Here is a 19,041-nt window from a genome sequence, read left to right as displayed (position 1 = left end):
GCAGTGATCCTCAAATTGCCAGTATTCCTGCCATCTACTTCTAGTCACCATCAAACTGCTGCCATTCTTGTATTTTTATTTGTTTTCTCCCCTTGGGTTTAAAATTATTAGCATATATTAAAAGCAAGTGCCAGATGTATATGTATATTTCATCAATAAATCTTTTTACTTTATCCCTTATAGTCAAGATCTTTTAAAATAAATGCAGCAACACCACCTTGATTGAACTTGATAAAATTAGTAATTACTCTGTACTGCCCTATATTACCTAATTATAGTGTTCAATTTTTCCTGTAAGTGCCATTTTAAGTTTAATTTGACTCAGGATCGAAACACAATTCTCAAATTACATTAAGTTATTTTGGTTAAAGCTTTTATATTTTGTAGCACTGAAAATTTCTCCCCTTTTTAAATGTATTTTATTCGCTACAGAAATGAGATCAGGGGCTATAAGATATAGCTCAGTTGGTAGAGTGCTTGTCTCACAAGCCCAAAGCCCTGGGTTCAATCTCTAGCACCACCAAAAAGAAAAAAGAAAAAAAGAAATGAGATCATTTGTCTTGTCCCACATTTTGGATTTAGCTGATAATTTTGCGTTACGGAACATGTATTTCTTCAGAATTCTCTTTAAATTGGGAATCATATCTAAAAGTTTCATTAAACATAGTTTCTTTTTTGGTAAGAATAGATTATGCTATTTCATCACATCAAGAAGTATATAAGGGGGCTGGAGTTGTAGCTCAGTGGTAGATACTCAGCACCACATATAAACAAATAAATAAATGAAATAATAATAAAAGATCCATTGACAACTAAAAATATATTTAAAAAAAGGAAGTGTATAATGTCTAGAGTTCCAGTTGTAGTGATAAGACTGAAAAGTAGTTTCAGTCACTGTCTGATTCAGCCATTGTGAAGGTCCCATCATTTTTCACTATATCACTGTCTTCATTGTTTCATTAGATGTTAGATCATTTTCATTTTCTCATTCTTTTCCATCTCCATGTACTGTAGTTCTGGACTTAATCAATTCTTTGGTTATTCTGAAATGCAGTTCATCTAGGACAGGCAGACAGAATGAATGAGGGTCTTTTCTTAAGAATCTTTAGAATAACCAGTTGGTATCACCCTCCAAAGGTGTGAGCGTGTGGTGGTGGTGATATTTTTAGCCCTCCTATACTTTTATATACTGTTCTTGTTTTCCATTTATTTTGATCTTCACATTACCCCATCTTGGCCATTAGGAGTCCTTCCTTTCCTCTCTTATGACTCCATTGTTCTTGTGACATTACCATAGTAGTCATCCTTACTTTCACAGTAAAATATCCCAGTTTCATCTTCAATAGAAGAATGTTCTACAGAATAATCAGCCAGAACTAATGAAAAGGAACGGGGGCATTTTGGAGGGTACTAAGCAGAAACTTTGGCTGCTAAATACAGTGTAAGACCCTAGATTGGATCATGGAGTAGGAAAAAGGACATTTGTAGGAAAACTGGTGCAAAGAAAATTTATCCTATAGTTTAAAAAATATTTCTAGTTTAAAAAAGAATTCTGTGGATCTTATTTAACTTCTTTAATTTTATATTTGTATCTCTTTTATGTGGAAATCTTTGTGCCAAATAATGTAATTCCTATTTAGTTTGTCCTCTGTAGTGTGTAGATGTGTTTGCATACAGACATTATATAAAATAATTTCAGAATAATCATGCCAACATATTACTCGAAGAACAGGCTTAATGAATGAATATTAATTCTTGGTGCATTTTTGCATTTTTGGATTTTATATGAAACTAGTCTTAAAATTGTAGTTCTCTGAATAGTTATGTAACTAACTTGATGTATAATTTTGAGATCATTTATGTTCTTAAGGATTGCTTCGAGTGTCCCAAAAGAACATAAAAATATTTAAAAATTAAATTTAAGAAACCGATAAGACCTAGGATACTTACTTTTTCCAAACTATTGAGCAGGATTGATAAAACTTCCTTTTTAGGCTGTAGTTTTGATGGATGAGATTAAAATGTACTGCTGGGTCACACATATGAAGTAGGATACTTGGATTTGCCCTCGTTTTGATTTTTATATAAAGGGATATTAAATCAAGTTAAGAAAATAGCTCCTGTGTGACTCAATCAAAGCTTTGTGAAGGATGTGAAACGTTGAGGAGTGTGAAGGTACCTCAGACTTTGTGGCCTGTGCCAGGAAATGCTTGATTTTGGTTGTCACATTCTTCCTCCCTTACGTATTTTTTGTTTTTTTATTATTTTGGTACCCGGGGTTGAACCCAGGGGTACTTAATCACTGACCCACATCCTCAACCCTTTTGTATATTTTATTTAGGAGAGGGTTTCACAGAGTTGCTTAGGGCCTCATTAAGTTGCTGAGGCTGACTTTGAACTCACTACCCTCCTGCATCAGCCTCCCAAGCCACTGGGATTACAGGTGTGCAGTATTTCTCTTTACAATCTATAGAGATCTGCTTTTTGGCTGTAGGGTGGGGGACAATGGTTTATATATAGTTGAAGTATCAAAACAGTTTTGGTTTCCTAACCCACTAGTAGAATGTGAGTTAATCTTGATAGAAGCATTTATACAGTCTAGGATTGGTCTAGTTATTGATCTGCATCTTTATTTTCTGGATTTGATACTTCTGTGACTGTCCATGTTTAGTGACAGGTAGGTTGCTTACAAAACTAGATCCATCTCTGGAGGCAGCATCGCGGAACCGCCCTCCCTGTGTGCTGCTTCACCATTTCTTGAAAGTAGTTCTTTGTTCAGGTGTTTCAGAGTCATCTGCCTAGCTTTAAAAAAACACTCATATTTGAGCTACAAAAATACAAGATCAGTTTCCTCTTGTGATTTTTCAGTGTATCGGAGGACTGAGAACAGTGACCTGGAATGTCAGAACCAGGTGTTCCTAAGTCTGTTTTCTGAAGTTGAGTCACATTTTCTACTTTCAAAATTTTTGCTGGGTTCCCCAGTGTTCAATAGTAATACTTTAAATGGACCCACATTTTTTGCTTAATTTGACATGAAGTCACTAGTGCCACAAACACATAAAAAAGGATATAAATTGGGGCTGGGGAGATAGCTCAGTCAGTAGAGTGCTTGCCTTGTAAGCACAAGGCCCTGGGTTCGATCCCCAGCACCCAAAAAAAAAAAAAAAAAAAGGATATAAATTAAAATGAAATATGAAACTATTGAAATTTAACTTGTCATTCATTCCACCTTTTGGAAAACTGATCTCCATGAAACTTATTTCAAGGATTTCTTCTGATAGTTTACATTTTCAAATCTGTTTTATAGTATTTGAATGATTTGTGCTTTTGTTAATTATGATTCCATTTTGACAAATGGATAAAATTGGCTGTGATTGGATATGTTTGAATTAACAGAGGTTTTGAGACTTTATAATATGCACAATATTGAGAATAGGAAGCAGCATGATAGAAATGAAAAAACCTGTATGGTTACTTAGTGAGAAATAGTTATGCTTTAAAGTTTCTTTTTTTCTGACCCTCTGATATCTCTGTTTTCAGAAGTCCTTGTAAATATACCTCGATTAACTTAAATTCTTTGTGAAGCAGTGTAGCTTACAGTGAAAAGAAGAAATGCTTTGATGTCAGTCTTGGGTTACTAGGAATCCTCATTATGCAAATTTATGCAAGTTACCCCTCTTTAAGTCATTCATAAAGTTTATTGAGATATTATATATGAAGTTCAATGTCTAGCTATTTAGTTAAGCAAATCGTTTCGGAAAACTAGAATATTTATTCCATTGTACTCAAATTGATTTGTTTCTTTTAGATTGAGGATTGTGATGGGATTCCTTTTGAATTATTGTTTGTCCTGACAAAAGTTATTCTTGAACAAAATAAAATTAATGGGACCAGTTAAAAACACGTATAAGTTTGGGATTCATCAAAAACTGTATGTTTATTCTGAAGTTTATTGATTTTGTAATTTTTGGAGGTTTTTTTTTAACATCGTTAAGGTATACAACACATTTTGATAAACACAGTGAAATGGTTACTGTAGTCAACCAATTAATAAATTTTTACCTGTTTTTGTATGTGTACTGAGAGCACCTGAAATCTGCTTTCTTAGCAAATTTCCATTGTATAATATAATTCAATATTGTAATGATAGTCTTCATGTGTATTAGCTCATAGGCTTTTTTATCCTACATATCTGTAGTTTTACACCCTTTAAGCTATTTCATACCCCATTCCCTGGTAACCACCATTTTCATTTTCTGTTTCTGTGTAAGTTAGTTTGTACATGTAAGTAAGATCATGCAATATTTGCCTTTCTGTGCCTAACATGTTTCACTTAGCATACTCTCATCCAGGTTCATCTAGGATATAACAAGATTTTCTTCTTTTTTAAGACTGAATAACATTCCTGTGTGTGTGCACATTGCAGTTTCTTTCTTCATTCATCCATCAGTAGACACAAATTGTTGCCATAGCATGGCTGTTGTGAATAATGCATCAGTGAACATGGGAGTGTAGGAGTCTTCATGAGGTGGTGGTTTCATTTATTTTGCATATAGACCAAGGAATTGCTAGATTATGTGTTATGCTAGTTTAATTTTTAAAGTTTTGAGAAATCTCCATACTCCTTTTCAACACTGTCTACACCAACTTAAATTCTTGCTAACAGTGTGCCAAGATTCCCTTTTTTCCATGCCCTGAACAACCTTTCTATCTCTTGTCATTTTGGCAGTAGCCATCCTAGCAGGTGTGAGTGGCTTCTTGTGATTTTGATCTGCTTTTCCTTGTTGATTAGTGATGTTGAATATTTTTTATTTATTGATCATTTTTATGTCTTTGGAACAATGTCTATTCAGGTTCCTTGGCCATTTTCAAATTAGGTTATTGCTTTTTAAAATTGAGTTTGCAAATTTCTCATTTTGGATTTAAATCCCTTAATTCTCTGTTTTTTAGAAAACATGAATTTCTAGGCATAAGGAGATTTTTCTGTGTTATCATTATCACTAAGTTGATATGAAGAAGAAACTTAAATGGAATTGTAGCTCAGTGGTAGAGCAATTGCCTCGCATGTGTTGAGGCACTGGGTTCCACTGAGAGCTAAAAAAATATATTAAAAATTTTTTTACTTCTTGGTGAGTGAGGTGGGTGTTCATTATGGTCAGTTTTCTTTAAACTACTCAGAATTCAGAGGGATAAACACATGTACTGGATTTTAATACTTTTTAGTAATGTCTTTTTAAGAATCAGTAGTACTCTGCTCCTCACATGACATCGTGTTTACTGTCTTTGTCATTTTGCAGCATCCTGAGGTTGGCATTAAACTTATCCCAGTGGAGCCCATGACTTCTGATCAGGACACTAAAGTTGTGGCTGAACCGCAGGCGCAGCGAGTCCAGGAGGGCAAGGACAGCTCTCATCTGGTGGGTGTTGTGGGAAGGGAGGGCCAGGGGCAGCCATTTTTCTTTCTTTATATTGGACTTCAGAAGCAAATTGAAACAATACCACAGAAGTACCTTAGGATCTACATATAGTTGGTATAGTCTCACAGAGGAGAAAGAACTTCTCACCCATCTGAGGTTGAGACCTTTGTTAACAGAAGGTAGATGAACAAGAGAAAAGCATATATATTTATTTAGTAATAAGTTTTATGTGACACAGAGCCTTCAGAAATAAAGACTCACAGGGAAAGCTGTGTATTTTTGACAAATCTAATGCAGAAGTGGAGAGTTATGGAAAAGCATAGACAGAAGTGGGTATAATCTAATAGTAATAAACTGGGGAGAACTCAACAAGAGCTCTTTGTTCAGATTTATCGTGGCCTCCCTGTGGACATTCCTGTCCTCCAGGGATAGAGCAGGACCCCTCTGAAATGTGGATCTTAATACCTATTTCCAGGAGAAGATTATCAGGTTTTATGACCCCTTCAGGAGAGAAAGAATGAGGTGAATATTCTAGTTTTTATGGCCTGATTCTGCTGTTTCTTCACATGCCAGGGTACAGCAGTTGGGATATTGTATCCAGAACCTCATCAGTCTGAAAAAATGTCTGGGTAGCTTAGTAGGAAAAACTATAAGAACCAGCTGATAGAACAAAAGGTAGTTTTAAGTATAGCTACTTAAAGCTTTGTTAGTTAGTAAGTAAGTACATACTGCAGATTAAACTCGTGGGAGCTTCCCTACTGAGCTACATCCCCATCTCTTTTTATTTTTTATTTTGAGATAAGACGTAAGTTGCTCAGGGCCTTGCTAAGGTGCTCAGGCAGGCCTTGAACTTGGGATCCTCCTGTTTCTGCTTCCTGAGCCACTGGGATTACAGGCATGTGCCACTTTGATTTAAAATTTTCATATTTTAAATCAAGAAAATGCACTTGTTGGGGCTGGGGTTGTGGCTCAGTGGTAGAGAACTTGCCTAGCATGTGAGGCACTGGATTCAGTTCTCAGCACCACATATAAATAAATGAATAAAATATAGGTCTATCAACATTAAAAGAAAAAGGAAAATGCAGTTGTAAATACTGGATTAACATTATAGCCATTGCAGTAAAGAGTTAACTAGGATTATAAATTTATTTTGAGTGCCTTTTATTGTGGGGGTGGGGATTGAATCCAGGGATGCTTACCCAGTAAATCACATACCTAGTTCTTTTTTATTTATTTAGAGACAAGGTCTTGCTAAGTTGCTGAGCCTGGCTTTGAACTTGGAGATTTCCTGCCTCAGTCTCCCAAACTGCTGGGATTACAGGCATGCACCACCACACCCAGCTTGAGTACCTTCATTTTATCATGTTAAGCAATAATATTTCATGTTTCTAAATGATTTTGGGGAAAAGTAACAATTTTCCCTATTGAAAGTTACAAGGAATTTTACTTACAATGTGCTATGAGAATTTCACAAGTATCAATTTTAAGGCTCTTATAATGTTCTGAATATCTTATAAATTTATGATATTCTTTGTCATACAAAAATATATTTCTCAGGTTTGGTTTTGCTTAATTACTATGATTTGAAAATGTTGTTTTTATATTGTAGTGATGGTATCTTTGATGTTTTCAATTTTACAGATGAATGGTCCTATATCTCAAACCACTTCTCAAACAAGTTCCATCCCAGCTTTGAGTCAGGTAATTACTTTCCAAGGCTAATCACAGATTCTTTAATCATAAGTGAGCTTCATAGATAGCTCCTCACAACAAATGTTTGTTAAAATGTGTGTGTGTGTGTGTGTGTGTGTGTGTGTATAATGTTGAATGTTTCTCAAAAAGGTAATGGGGACCCATTTATCACCGTAGCCCCCTCCACAATAAATGTCAATATTGTGTGTCCTTTTCTGTTCTCTGTGTATGTACAGTTAACAAACAGCAGTGTGCCATATTAGTTTATTCTCAAACATTCATCATGTTTTTACTGGTTTCCTGTTATATATGTAATTAGCTTTACATTTTGATAAATCTGTGTTCTCTAGAGCTCAAAAGTCAAATAGTAACTAATTAAAGAATAAGAAAATGGAATTCCATTGTTTTTAAATTCTAATTTTCACCATTTGCTTATGTGAAGTGCATCTGAAGTATTCCAAATTTAATTATCTTTTAAGTATCCTATAAATCTTATAATATTTATAGTAAACCTCATCTATTTGCTCAAATAAGCAGTTTACATAGCAATTAAAGGAGGGGTAGGTTGGTGATCTTTTTTGTTTGTGTGTATGGTGCTAGGGATTAAAACCAGACCCTCATACACACCTAGCAAGTGTTCTACCACTGAGCCACATCCTTAGTCCTTCATCTACTTTGAATACGGTAGAACTTCTAAGAAATTTTAGAAATACTGCCCTACACTCTTATGTTTTATCATTTTAATATACCTGTTGGGTTAAAAGTATGCAATTGGATATTTAGATTTACTGAGTTGTGCAACCATGGCCGTAATGTAGTTTTAGAATATTTTCATTACCCCCCCCCCCATACCCATTTACAGTTAATACCTGTTCCTGCCTTATTCCTGGGCAATTGCAAGTACACTTTCTGCCTTTGCCTTTTCTGTATCTATTTTGCTTCTGTAGTAGGTTGGTGTGTTGTGTCTAGTAGGCAGGCAGGCAGGCCATACTTTGAGTGAAATTTGAGTATTAATGTATTCAATACCACTGAGTGTAAATGATAAAGGTGGTTAAGACTTTTCTATGGGGACGTTGTTTGCAGATTAGCATGGGATACACATATATCTATTAGTAGCTCTATTATACCAGAAAATTTTATTACCAATTTTTGTGTGAACTTTAGATACAGAGTGAGTATAGCAATGAACATAGGAGGCATTGAGGTATAGTTGTGTCTATAGAAGAAATGTTCTTCTGTTTTGTCCCTAAAGGAGGGTCATTCTGAATGTTCTAACTTTGATGTAGTAAAGGGCTACTATCTTTGAAGCATATTGTACTAATAGAGTTAAAGTACAAAATTTGCATTAAATTTCCTTGCATTTACAGAATGGAAAAATGATGAAACCCTGGAACCTGTGAGTATTTCATAAGCTGGAAGGAAACTAGGAAGGGAGTGGTCAGAGAGATGGGAAGAAAACCAGGGGTCTGTTTGGTTGAAATGGAGTGAAATAGTAGCCAAGTGAAGTGACATGAAATAAGGACCTATTGATTGGACAGATTGGCGCGAAGTGGGTCATCAGTTGTAACTTTAGCAAGGGCAGTTCCAAAGGGCAGTACAGGCAGAACAGATTCAGGAAGTGGTGATGCAATGTAGACAAGAATGTTCCACATAAGATATTGGCTTTGATGGTGAGAGAATGGATAGGGAGAGCAGGAGATGGGAACACAAGGACTTTGAGGCTGTTTGAGATGAGGAGGTAGCCATTCTGGCAGTGGATCACCATGAAGGATCTCTTTCCTGAGGAAGAAACAGTATCTGGTGACTGGCATTTGGCAATAAAGTCTTTGGTTAAAGGTTCTTAATCTTACCTGTTGAGGCCACAAACTCCATCTGTAGCAAAGACAGCCATCAGAGGTTTTGTGGTCCTGCCAGAATCCATTCAAGGATTCCAGATTCTAATGCTGCTGCTCAAATAGCACACTTTGCAGCCAGGTTGCCTGATTCTCCTTGGAGTAACTAACTACTTTGGCCTAGGAGTCATTTTCCATTCTGATGATCCTTTCACATTTTATCATAAATGAATGGAGAGTTTGAGAGAGATATGCAAGTGTGTGGTAATGTTTAAGGCACAAGTAATATTAGGAAGAAGTGTTTGTTAAATTATGTTCTGGGAAGAAAGACACTAAGTCTTACCACATCTTTTCTAATCATAATGTGAAACCTAAAAACTTAAATTGAAAATCAAACTCTTTTGCATATAAAGCTTACATTCAGTAAGATGTGATCTGTACCAAAATAATCTTTTAAAACTCCTTTAAAGGTAGTAAGATCAGAAAACTTGAGTCTTTCCATTTATTAATTAAATTAAATTAAAAACCATTTTACTTTGGTGGTGCTGGGGATCAAATCCAGGGTCTCACAAATGCTGGATAAGTGCTTTACCACTGAGCTCCATTCTCAGCCCAAAACCTTACTGTTTGATCACATAGTTTCTGAATGAGTATTTATTAACTAAATCATTCAGAGTAATTAATGTAGCCCTGCATCTTGAATGAGAGTAGACTAGCTATCAGAAAGCTTGAATTTCCATGACAATAACCAGTGCCTGTTTCTTGGACAATATCTGCCTGTTTTTAGCATATTATTCATCTTGCAGGTTAAACCTGTCAGTAGCTCAGAGTGCTTTAGAGATACTTCCTGCTATATGGGTACTAGATTGATTTCTTCTTTTTCTTTTTCTTTTTTTTTTTTTTTCTTAATTATAATTTTCAGACATCTACAGAATGGAATAAATAATAAAATAACCCAATGTTCCCAACATGAATAATTATGAACCCCTTTGTTGGGCTACTCATTTGATTTTTTTCCTAAACACATAATCATTTAGAATTTTAAGTCTACCGGAGTTTGTGATACTCCTGCCTCAACCTGCCATGTAGCTGGGACTACTGGTGTGCACCACCACACTCAGCCTTTCTGGGGTATTAGGCAGATCCTAAATAATTTATCATTTCACCATAAGTACTTTATTATCACCTCTAACTAAAAGAGATGATATCATTATATCACATCTGATTAGAATTAGCAGTAATTCCTTTATACCCACAAACAACATTTCTTGAAGCTGGAAAATTAGATACAACTGTAAATAGCTATGAATGTGGAGAAACACATTTCTAGTAATTGTTTTCTTTTTTTGGGAATTTATAGACTGACTTCTTTGGTTGATAACCATTCCATGAAATGTAATTTAGAAAATATTGAAACACTAAAAATCCAGACATCTGAAAAATTCTTCCTTTGACTGAGATAATAATTTTAGTTGTTTCATAATTCAGTTCACAAAAATAAGAAAAAGTAATGTAGATTTTTCTTTATTTATTTTTCCCCCTCTCTACTCTTCTGAACCTTTGGATTCCATGGACTATTTGTATTTTAGCACATGGAGTATGGTAGTTGTCAGGCAGGGTTCTGTTGTCATTAGGATTTGGATTTGATTGGCAGGAACATGTGACTGCTGTGCAAGGAGTTATTTTTGGTGTCTGGGTGTTGGCTTCTCAGAAACCAAGTTAGTGTGAGATGCATTTGTGGAGGCTCAGAAAAGGACAAGCATTGTAATGTGAGTTTTAGAACTTTTGAACATGGGTTGTTGCTTCAGCAAAGAATTGAGTAGTGACAATGACAATGAGAAAATTGGCCTGCTACAAAAATCTGTGGTGGAGAAGGAACCGGAGAACAAGATAAGTAAAACTTTATCTTCATTATTTGATACCCTTGAAGGTGAGGAGCTTCACAATGTTGAAAATGGAGCCAGCAGAGCAGCTGCCGGCATTAGCATGTGGACTAGAACTTTTACAAGGTCTGGGCACAAAGGAGATCAGAGAAATCAGTCACTGAATTCTATTTCCTCTTCCATATATAAGTTCTTAACTAGATATGAAAATTTAGATGAGACTGATAAGAATTCAGATATTGTTGTTACTGAGCAGAATTCTGAGAATGTCCATGACCTGCTGTGCATGGGTACTGACAGGGAGGGCTGTTCTGAAGATGGCCAGCCCCTCTCATGTGTGCCAGTGTGTTCTAACCAGGGTCTCCAGGAGGAAATGTCTCTAAGTGACCATCTGTGCTGTTATATAGGCCCTTATAAAAACTCTTTTATAGAGAAAGAAAGATTGGTAAATGTTCAAATCAGTGGTTTTAATGAGACTAACTCTTTAAATGTATCCAGTAGGGTGAGGCAAGGTGAAAACCCTGTTTGTGTCGATGATAAACAGTATGAGAATTCACAAAAGAAGGAGTTTTATAGCATTTGTGTTGTAGACCCTGACTGCCTGCGTGTGGAGGAGGAGCCGTGCACTCCTGTGTGTGGAGCAGCTGTAGGAGAAGAATGTCATTCAGCTGTTACTTCCGAAGGGATTCTTAGAGTGAATTGGCCTCTAGATAACAGGAAAGAATGTTCAGTCTTACATGCCATACAAGGGGCAGGAAAGTTACAGCTGCAGCAGGAAGAATTGTCATCACTGAACATACTGGGTCTAAATGATATGAAGGAAATATTTAGTGAGAAACCTAAACCTAGTGTTGAGCTGTTGGTCAACAATGATCCATCTTGTGAAGCAAACATTGATAGCCTTCAAGCCGAGTCTTTAAGGGCAAAAGCTTACACCAAGTCTCCTAAAGATTATTCAGAAAGTAGTACATTACATAATATTGGCCAACTCCCTGAATTAAATATTAACATAGACAGTGACTCACTAAAATGTATGTGTGCAATCTCCGAAGAAAGAAAGAGCCATTCTTCAGGAATAGGAAGTCAGATACATGATTCACCTACTAATTTACTTAATGACACTTCATATGTTGAAGAGAATGATGAACCTGAAGCTGTAACAGTTATTGTTGATCAAAGTTTAAACTCTGAAAATGAAGGAGAAAATCACTTCACAAAACCACTAAAAGACAATGATTATTTCCGCTTCAGTACCAGCAGACCAGATAGCATTCTTTCCTTTGGTCTAGATGAAATTAATGTAAGTCCCAAAAGGTTTATAACTTCAGAGGGCTTTGGGAATGAGTGTCTCCCAGTTCATGCTAATTTTGGAGAAGTGGCTCTGATTAGACTTGATGACAGCCTGGATCCTGTACCTCTCCCTGAGCCATTGCTGATGAAGGAGAAGCACCCAGCAGAGAGCAGCTTAGGAAATGGAAGTCCCCGACTGGCAAACAGAGGAGCACTGTCATTGCAATCAGAAAATATTTCCTCTTATCAAGATGAGAATAGCATTTGTGTTTTGGAGCCTGAGAGTCATGGCAAGGAGAGGGTCTCAGTCTTGAAATCTTGGTGTCAGGTAAATTTTTGTGCAGGTAGCAAGGCTGACAAGTCAGCTCAGACACAAATCTGTGACTTAACTGACATGGGGTGTGAATCAGACACAGAAGGGACAGTCCAGATGATAGACAACTTGAAACTTAGAATTTCACACGGAGTGCCTCTGAACAATGAGTCTCATGATAACTCTAGATCTCCTCAGGGTATCCTTATGTCCTCCGCATCTGTTTTCACCTGCATTGATAAAGAAGAAAGGGAAACAGGCCTGCATGATAAAACTGAAGATAAAATATGCGTGAAGAATTCTGACAGTGTGTTAAGTGACCAACTAAGTGGTCCTCACAGTTTAGAAAATGCCAAAAAAGAATCACAAGAAACTGTTTGTAGAGAAACAAGTGAAGAGAACATAGAAAACGACAAATCAGATTCTAAAACAGCCTTCAACTGGGGAACAAGTGTATTGAAATGCAAGGCAATAGTCATTGAGGACGTGCCAGCTTGTGTGTGTTCTAGTATAACAGAAAATCCTGATCTTGAAATTAATCAAATAGAAAAAAATAATGAAATCCATAGTGTGAACGAATACAAAGATACAGACCTTAATATTATACCAACTTTAAGCCAAAGTTCAAGTTCAGTCACACAGTTTACAAATAATGGTGAAAGCCCAAAACAGAAACAGATTTATTCTGAATCAACTGAGGAAGTTTCTGATGCTTTGGGTAATAGTGCATCTAAGTTGAGTAAGCCAAAACTAGCATGTGAAAAAAAAAGAGGGAGACTTTGTTTGGAGAAAAGCAATATTAACCCTAACTTTATTGAGTGCTTAGGTCCATGTGGGACAATTGGACATGCAGATCATTTCAAACAAAGAAATGCCAGGTCCATGCTTAAAGAATCTACTTTAAATGGTGAGACGAATTTTATGGGAGATTCCAAGGTAACTTTAGAAAAAATAGAATTAAACAACTCTTCTGATGGATGTTCCTGTTTGGTTGATGCTGATCCCACCCAAGTAGACAGATACACAGCTACTCCTTTTGATGTAACCCAAATAATTCATGCTATCCCAGTTGGCAGCAAAGAAATCATAGTACCAAGTAGTGATGATGTTTTATCACTCACAGAAGATATCTTAAATATATCTGAAAATCCCCCAAAAGTCAATTGGCAGAGTTTCCCAGAAGACTTATACTCCCATTATTTGAATGAATTTTCCTATTACCCAGTGGGAGGGCTAGCAGATCAGGTATTTTCTGAAAGACTTGCAAATGAATGTGGTGGATATCAAGTGGGCTATCTCTTGACTGATACAATTGTAAAAGATGCATCAGAAGATGAGCAGGTATTTAGTGAGGATCTATATAGTAAGCCACAGGACTTACAAGATGCTTCATTTTCATTGGAACAGACCTCTTATCAACTACCAGTGTCAGAGGATGGTGTTGTTTGGGGATGGCAAAGTAGAGGTGGACAGTTAGTAAGTATGTTTTATTAGTGTTACTGTGCTCTGATCTATCATATAGTCTTTATTTTTTGATATCTTTTAACTTAAAATTAATGAAGCTTTATTCTAAACAGTGAGTGTTTGTTTGAATTCTTATATAATGCTGTGAATTACTGTAGCTTCAATTTAACCCATTCTGAATGGAAAAATTTGAAGTCTCTGTTGCTATATTTAAGCTGGAGTTTGTGTGTGAACTCTTGGTTTGCCTTAAAGCATGCCCCATTATTCATGCCAATCAGCTTTGTGCACACTGTTCTCTATGGATGTTGCTGCTGCTTTTTCTCCCTTGCCTCAGTGCAGTAGGGGCCCTTAATGTATATTTTCACATTGGTAGTGTGGTGTGTTTCAGCCAGTGTTTGAACCCACTGACAACGCAAGTCATACTTGCAGAAAATAAACATTTAAATATCTCTGCTTTCTTCTACTTTTGTGTTATGTGTGTTTAAAACAGGTAAATTTTGCTGCTTTTAACTGGCTCTTAAATCTTGATTGTTTTTCTACAGTCAGAATCACTTTGAAGCTCTTTCTCAGGTCCCTGAGATGGGGCTGGTCACCTGGTTTGGAAGAAGCCTTGCAAATGATTCTGTGGGCAGCTAGTTTGAGCATCTTCCTAGAAATTCTGTAATAAATGCAAACATTATTCAATAATAGAAAAGTAATCTTGTCCATAAAACAGAAATACTGAAATGTTGCAATTGAAATGGCATACACTCATCTCTCAGTATCCTCGGGGAATTAGTTCCGTGAGCCTGGCAGATACCAAAGTCCATAGATGATCAAGTCTCGTATGTAAAATGGATAATATTTGCATATAATCTACACATATCCTCCCACATGCCTGAAATCGTCTCTCGATTACTTAATTCCTAATACAGTGTGAATGCTATGGCAGTATTTGTGCTGTACTGTCTACAAAAGTGATGACGAAAAGTTTGTTCATGTTATTACAGATGCCATTTTTTTCCCAAATATTTTTGATCTGCATGTATCCATGTATACAAAGTACTGACTACATGGAATAACAGAATCTCATTTATTCAGCCTGTAGTTTATTATTAGTGATTTTTGTGCCATTAGGCAAGAAAACCCATTGATAATTATTAAGTCAGTAGATACAATTCAAATATTAATACCTGTAGAATGGGAATAAACAAATAGAAATCCCATCATACAGTTTTAAGGAATTACTCATTAACCCTTTTTTATCCTTCTGTACCCATATTTAGAAGTTAAGAGTAACCTTCAACTTCATCCAATTTTCCCCTTAAATAGTTGTGGAGGAAAAAGTGTAAAATTAAGACTTTAAAGTAATATACATGGTTAGGGTGCGGTGGAGCACACCTATAATCTAAAGACTCTAAAGGCTGAGGCAGGATTATCACAAGTTGAAACTCAGCCTCAGCAACCTACCAAGGCCCTAAGTAACTTAGTGAGACCCCGGTCTCAAAATAAAAAATTAAAAGGACTGGGGTTGTGGCTCAGTAGTTAAGTGTCCCTGGGTTCAGTCCCTGGCACATAATAATAATACTAATAATATACACAAAATCTTTCACGTAGTTGACTACTAATTGCTCAGCACTTAGTAGTTGCATGCAGCGTGCAAAGGATTCTTGTTGCTGTCGATTTCTGCATGACTTTAACTGAGGTACATGCTTTCTATTTTAAATTAACTTTTGATTATGAGATACTCCCACTTTCCTAAGTTGAGACATTACCATGTTTAATGGTGTTGCTTCGCTTTTTCAAGTCATTTTCAGAGTGCTGTTACAGATATACTTTTTATACTAAAGCTTACAGAGCAGCTGTGTCTCCCTTTTACAAGTAAACGACCAGAGGTGGTCTTGTATGACTTTGAAGTTAGTGAATTGTTCTGAATTATCAAACTTCCTTTAGTGCAACTTCAAGAACAATACAGATTAAACTTGGGGTATTTCTTTCCCCTATTATCTCACCTATTTTGTTTGCCATGTAAATGTCCCATCTCAAAATGGATCATTTCATTTTGAGGGGCAGAGGAATTTTTTTAGAGTATCAGAAATTGGTGATGCCCTGCTCTTCAAACAAGTAGCATTGGTTGTTGATGTAAAATCCCTTCAGAGGGTGATTGTTGGGGTCAGCCTGCTTCTGGTTCTAATGACTATTGCTTGCCTATAAATTTTAGTGGAAAATTAAGATTTATCTAGCCAAACAGATGAAACTAGAGTTCTTGATAATTTTGGAATTGTATACGACTAAAAAGCAAATAAATATACTTTAAAGAAATGCATCTTTAGGTTTTTTTAAAAATCTTTATTTAATAAAAAATACATGTGTGCATTATTGGGAGTTAATTCTTGATTAATGTTTTTGCTGATATTAGAACACAATTTTTAAAGAAAAAAATTAGTTCATGAATTGTAAACATTAATGGCAAGTTAATCTTTCTCTGCCTTGGTTTTATTTGTGAAATGGGGGGAGTGGTAACTACTTCTTAAGCTTGTGTTGATTCAGTACAGGTAAGTGTATATAGGAAGATCTTGGATGTTATGTCATTTGGCTTTTTTTGGGGAGGGGGGGTTACCAGGGATTGAACCCAGGGGGCTTAACCGCTGAGCCGTATCCCCAGCCTTTTATTATTATTATTATTATTTTGAGACAGGGTCTCACTAAGTTGCCCAGGTCCTTCCTGAGTCGCTGAGGCTACAATCCTCCTGCTTTAGCCTCCTGAGTTTCTAGGATTACAGGCGTGTGCCACCACGTCCAGCTAAATGTCATTTGGTCTTAATTAGAAGTCTCCACACTTCATCCCTTCTCACATCTCTTCTGTTATAGTATTTTTTGAATACCAGTTAACTGCCTAAAATTGTGCTCAGCTTCTGATCCTTGATAATGTAGACTAATTTACCACTTAGGTATTAACTTCTCAAGGATAGGATCCTATTTATTTGAGATATGAAATTTTGTCCAAGTTGTCAAATAGAGGAAATTATCATTTTCTGTCTAGTCAGTTCATCAGGTATTGATTCATTCAACATATTTCTCAAGCACCTCTCTACTAAGCTCTGGACTCTATTCGGTATTAGCGATGCAGTGTGAGCAAACCATGGTTGCTGCCACCAAGGGTGTGTAGACAGTAGATACACTTTAAGCATAGACACCAGGTGAGAACAAATGTGCTGTCTGTAATAGCTCTCACAGTGTTGCTGATTGCTGCTTCGCAGCCAGGTCAAGAAATCATCTGTGGTAATAAACTGTAAAGTATTGGTTATATAGGACATTTGCTTGCAAAGGTGCTAAAATTGGAAAAGGTTAATGTCAGTTGGTGTTAAGAATTTAAAGAATGCATCATGTATACCTGAGTTAAAAGGAGTCTTAAGTGGATGGAATGAAACTGATGTTGGAAAACTTGATTGTGTGTAATTGGGTACTGGAAAGAAAACGGGTCCTAGTTAGAAGAGGTCATTTACATGAGTAGTAAAGTAGAAAATAGGATAGAGAAATAATTTAAAAACAAAACAGGTAAGAAAGATGCAAATGCTGATAAAAGCTTGGTGCGGTGAAACAGAGCGTCTTCTTCACCCTTCAGCTCTGCAAGGCAGATCTGTTCTGTTCTATTGGAGCCTGATGTCAGCACTGTGCTTGTCACAGGCAGGCTAGTGAGCATTTATTTGTTTGATGGATGAGGGGATGAGAGAGGAGAGAGAGAGAGAGAGAGAGAGAGACTAATCCTGTGCAGAAGCCAAAGATGAACCAGAAGCTTAGAAGTAAAAAGGAAATGATACAGTGTTTCTTGACTATAATATTCTTGAAGGAGAAAGAGAACCCTGTTCTTTTCCTACTTAAAAAAGTAAAAAATTCCTGATAGGTACTCATTTAAGCTCCTGGTTTTGTGGGCATGATGTTTTAATTATTGCTTAGTAACTAGAAGAGTAGTCAGTAAGTGCTTCCAAAGTTTGAATATCTGTCATTTTACCTGTAAGCCTGGTACTCTCAGTTTCAGGAATTGTTTTATGGTTTTCACTGCCAGCCTCATCACCTGAGCCAATGTGGATTTAATCTCTCTTTAAATTTTCTAATCTGTGTGTTTCCTTGATAGCTTATTATAGTGCTTTCCCACCTTTTGCATGCTGTGGAGCACAGAAATTGATATCTTCAGTGCTGCACCCTGGCATAGCACAGCAAGGCTGCTCTCAGCTGGAGTACTAGCCTGAAGGACACACGAGACCAGGACTCCATCCTTTCTTAGGTAGCTCTACCTCCCTGCACCATGGTGTGAAGGTTGGTGGTGTGTTTGAAAAGGCAGACAATTTATTTAGGTTTGTCAAGGGATTGTCGTGGCAAAATCGGAATTAAAATTTGGGGAGCAGCTGCCACTGGGATTTTTTTTTTTTTTTCCTTTCAACCTTGCAGAGTCATTGAAGGTTTTTAAGGAAAAGTAAGCATTCAAAGTTTTTAAGCAAAAGTAAGCCAGGCTAGTAGAAAAAGCATGAAAGTGGGGAGTATCCAGGTGATGGGGACTCTTAAATGTTTTTTAAGGTATATCAGGAAAGGTTGCCAGTGCCCAGAAAAAACAAAGTGAACTGTGTGGATATCTGGGAATGGTATTCTGGACAGACCGGACAGGAGGAGCCAGTGTGCCAGTATTTAGGTAGAGCAAGGGTGTCTGTGTGATTGGAAATTTACACAAAAATGTAGTTATCACACAAGGGTGTTGGACTGCAGTAGGAACTTCATCTGTTACTCTGAATGAGCCGGGCAGCCTTTCAAGGGAGGACTCTGTTTGAGCAGAGGACTGCCATAGATAGTCTAAGCTACTGAACACCCTTTATTGTGATAACTGCTAGTGAGTGAGCCTACTGTGTACCGGGCACGATGCTTGAGTGTTTTAAGTGCCCTGATTTGGTAATCCTAGAAGATGGGAACTGCAGAGCTCATTTCCCAGGTGCAGTTTTTAGAGGTTAAATAACTAGCCCCACATTGCACACCTGTGTGTGGAGAGTTGTAAGCCCCAGTGTATTGAGGGCTCATGTAAGAACTCTGGATGAGTGGCATGGGGATCACCTGGAGTTCCCACTGCAGTAGGATTGGGAAACTGTGTTCTGAGAAAGTTCTGAAGGTGAGACTGAACTCCT

General features: G+C 36.7%; 1 protein-coding gene across 2 annotated transcripts in view; it reads left to right on the top strand.

The window, feature by feature from the left end:
• Larp4b (La ribonucleoprotein 4B) overlaps positions 1–19,041 on the top strand; it is an 88,569-nt gene that overhangs the window by 22,258 nt on the left and 47,270 nt on the right. Inside the window, exons 2-4 of one of the 2 annotated variants that reach the window (XM_047520322.1) lie at positions 5,298–5,417; positions 7,059–7,118; positions 13,835–13,903. In XM_047520322.1, the coding sequence (XP_047376278.1) occupies positions 5,337–5,417; positions 7,059–7,118; positions 13,835–13,903 (210 nt within the window). In that variant the 5' untranslated portion in view covers positions 5,298–5,336. The remainder of the gene's footprint in view (positions 1–5,297; positions 5,418–7,058; positions 7,119–13,834; positions 13,904–19,041) is intronic. The other variant, XM_047520323.1, reaches the window with a different exon arrangement.

The sequence above is a fragment of the Sciurus carolinensis genome, chromosome 12 (genome assembly GCF_902686445.1).
Source record: "Sciurus carolinensis chromosome 12, mSciCar1.2, whole genome shotgun sequence".
NCBI lineage: Eukaryota > Metazoa > Chordata > Mammalia > Rodentia > Sciuridae > Sciurus > Sciurus carolinensis.
This window is presented reverse-complemented; position numbering and strand designations above follow the sequence as displayed.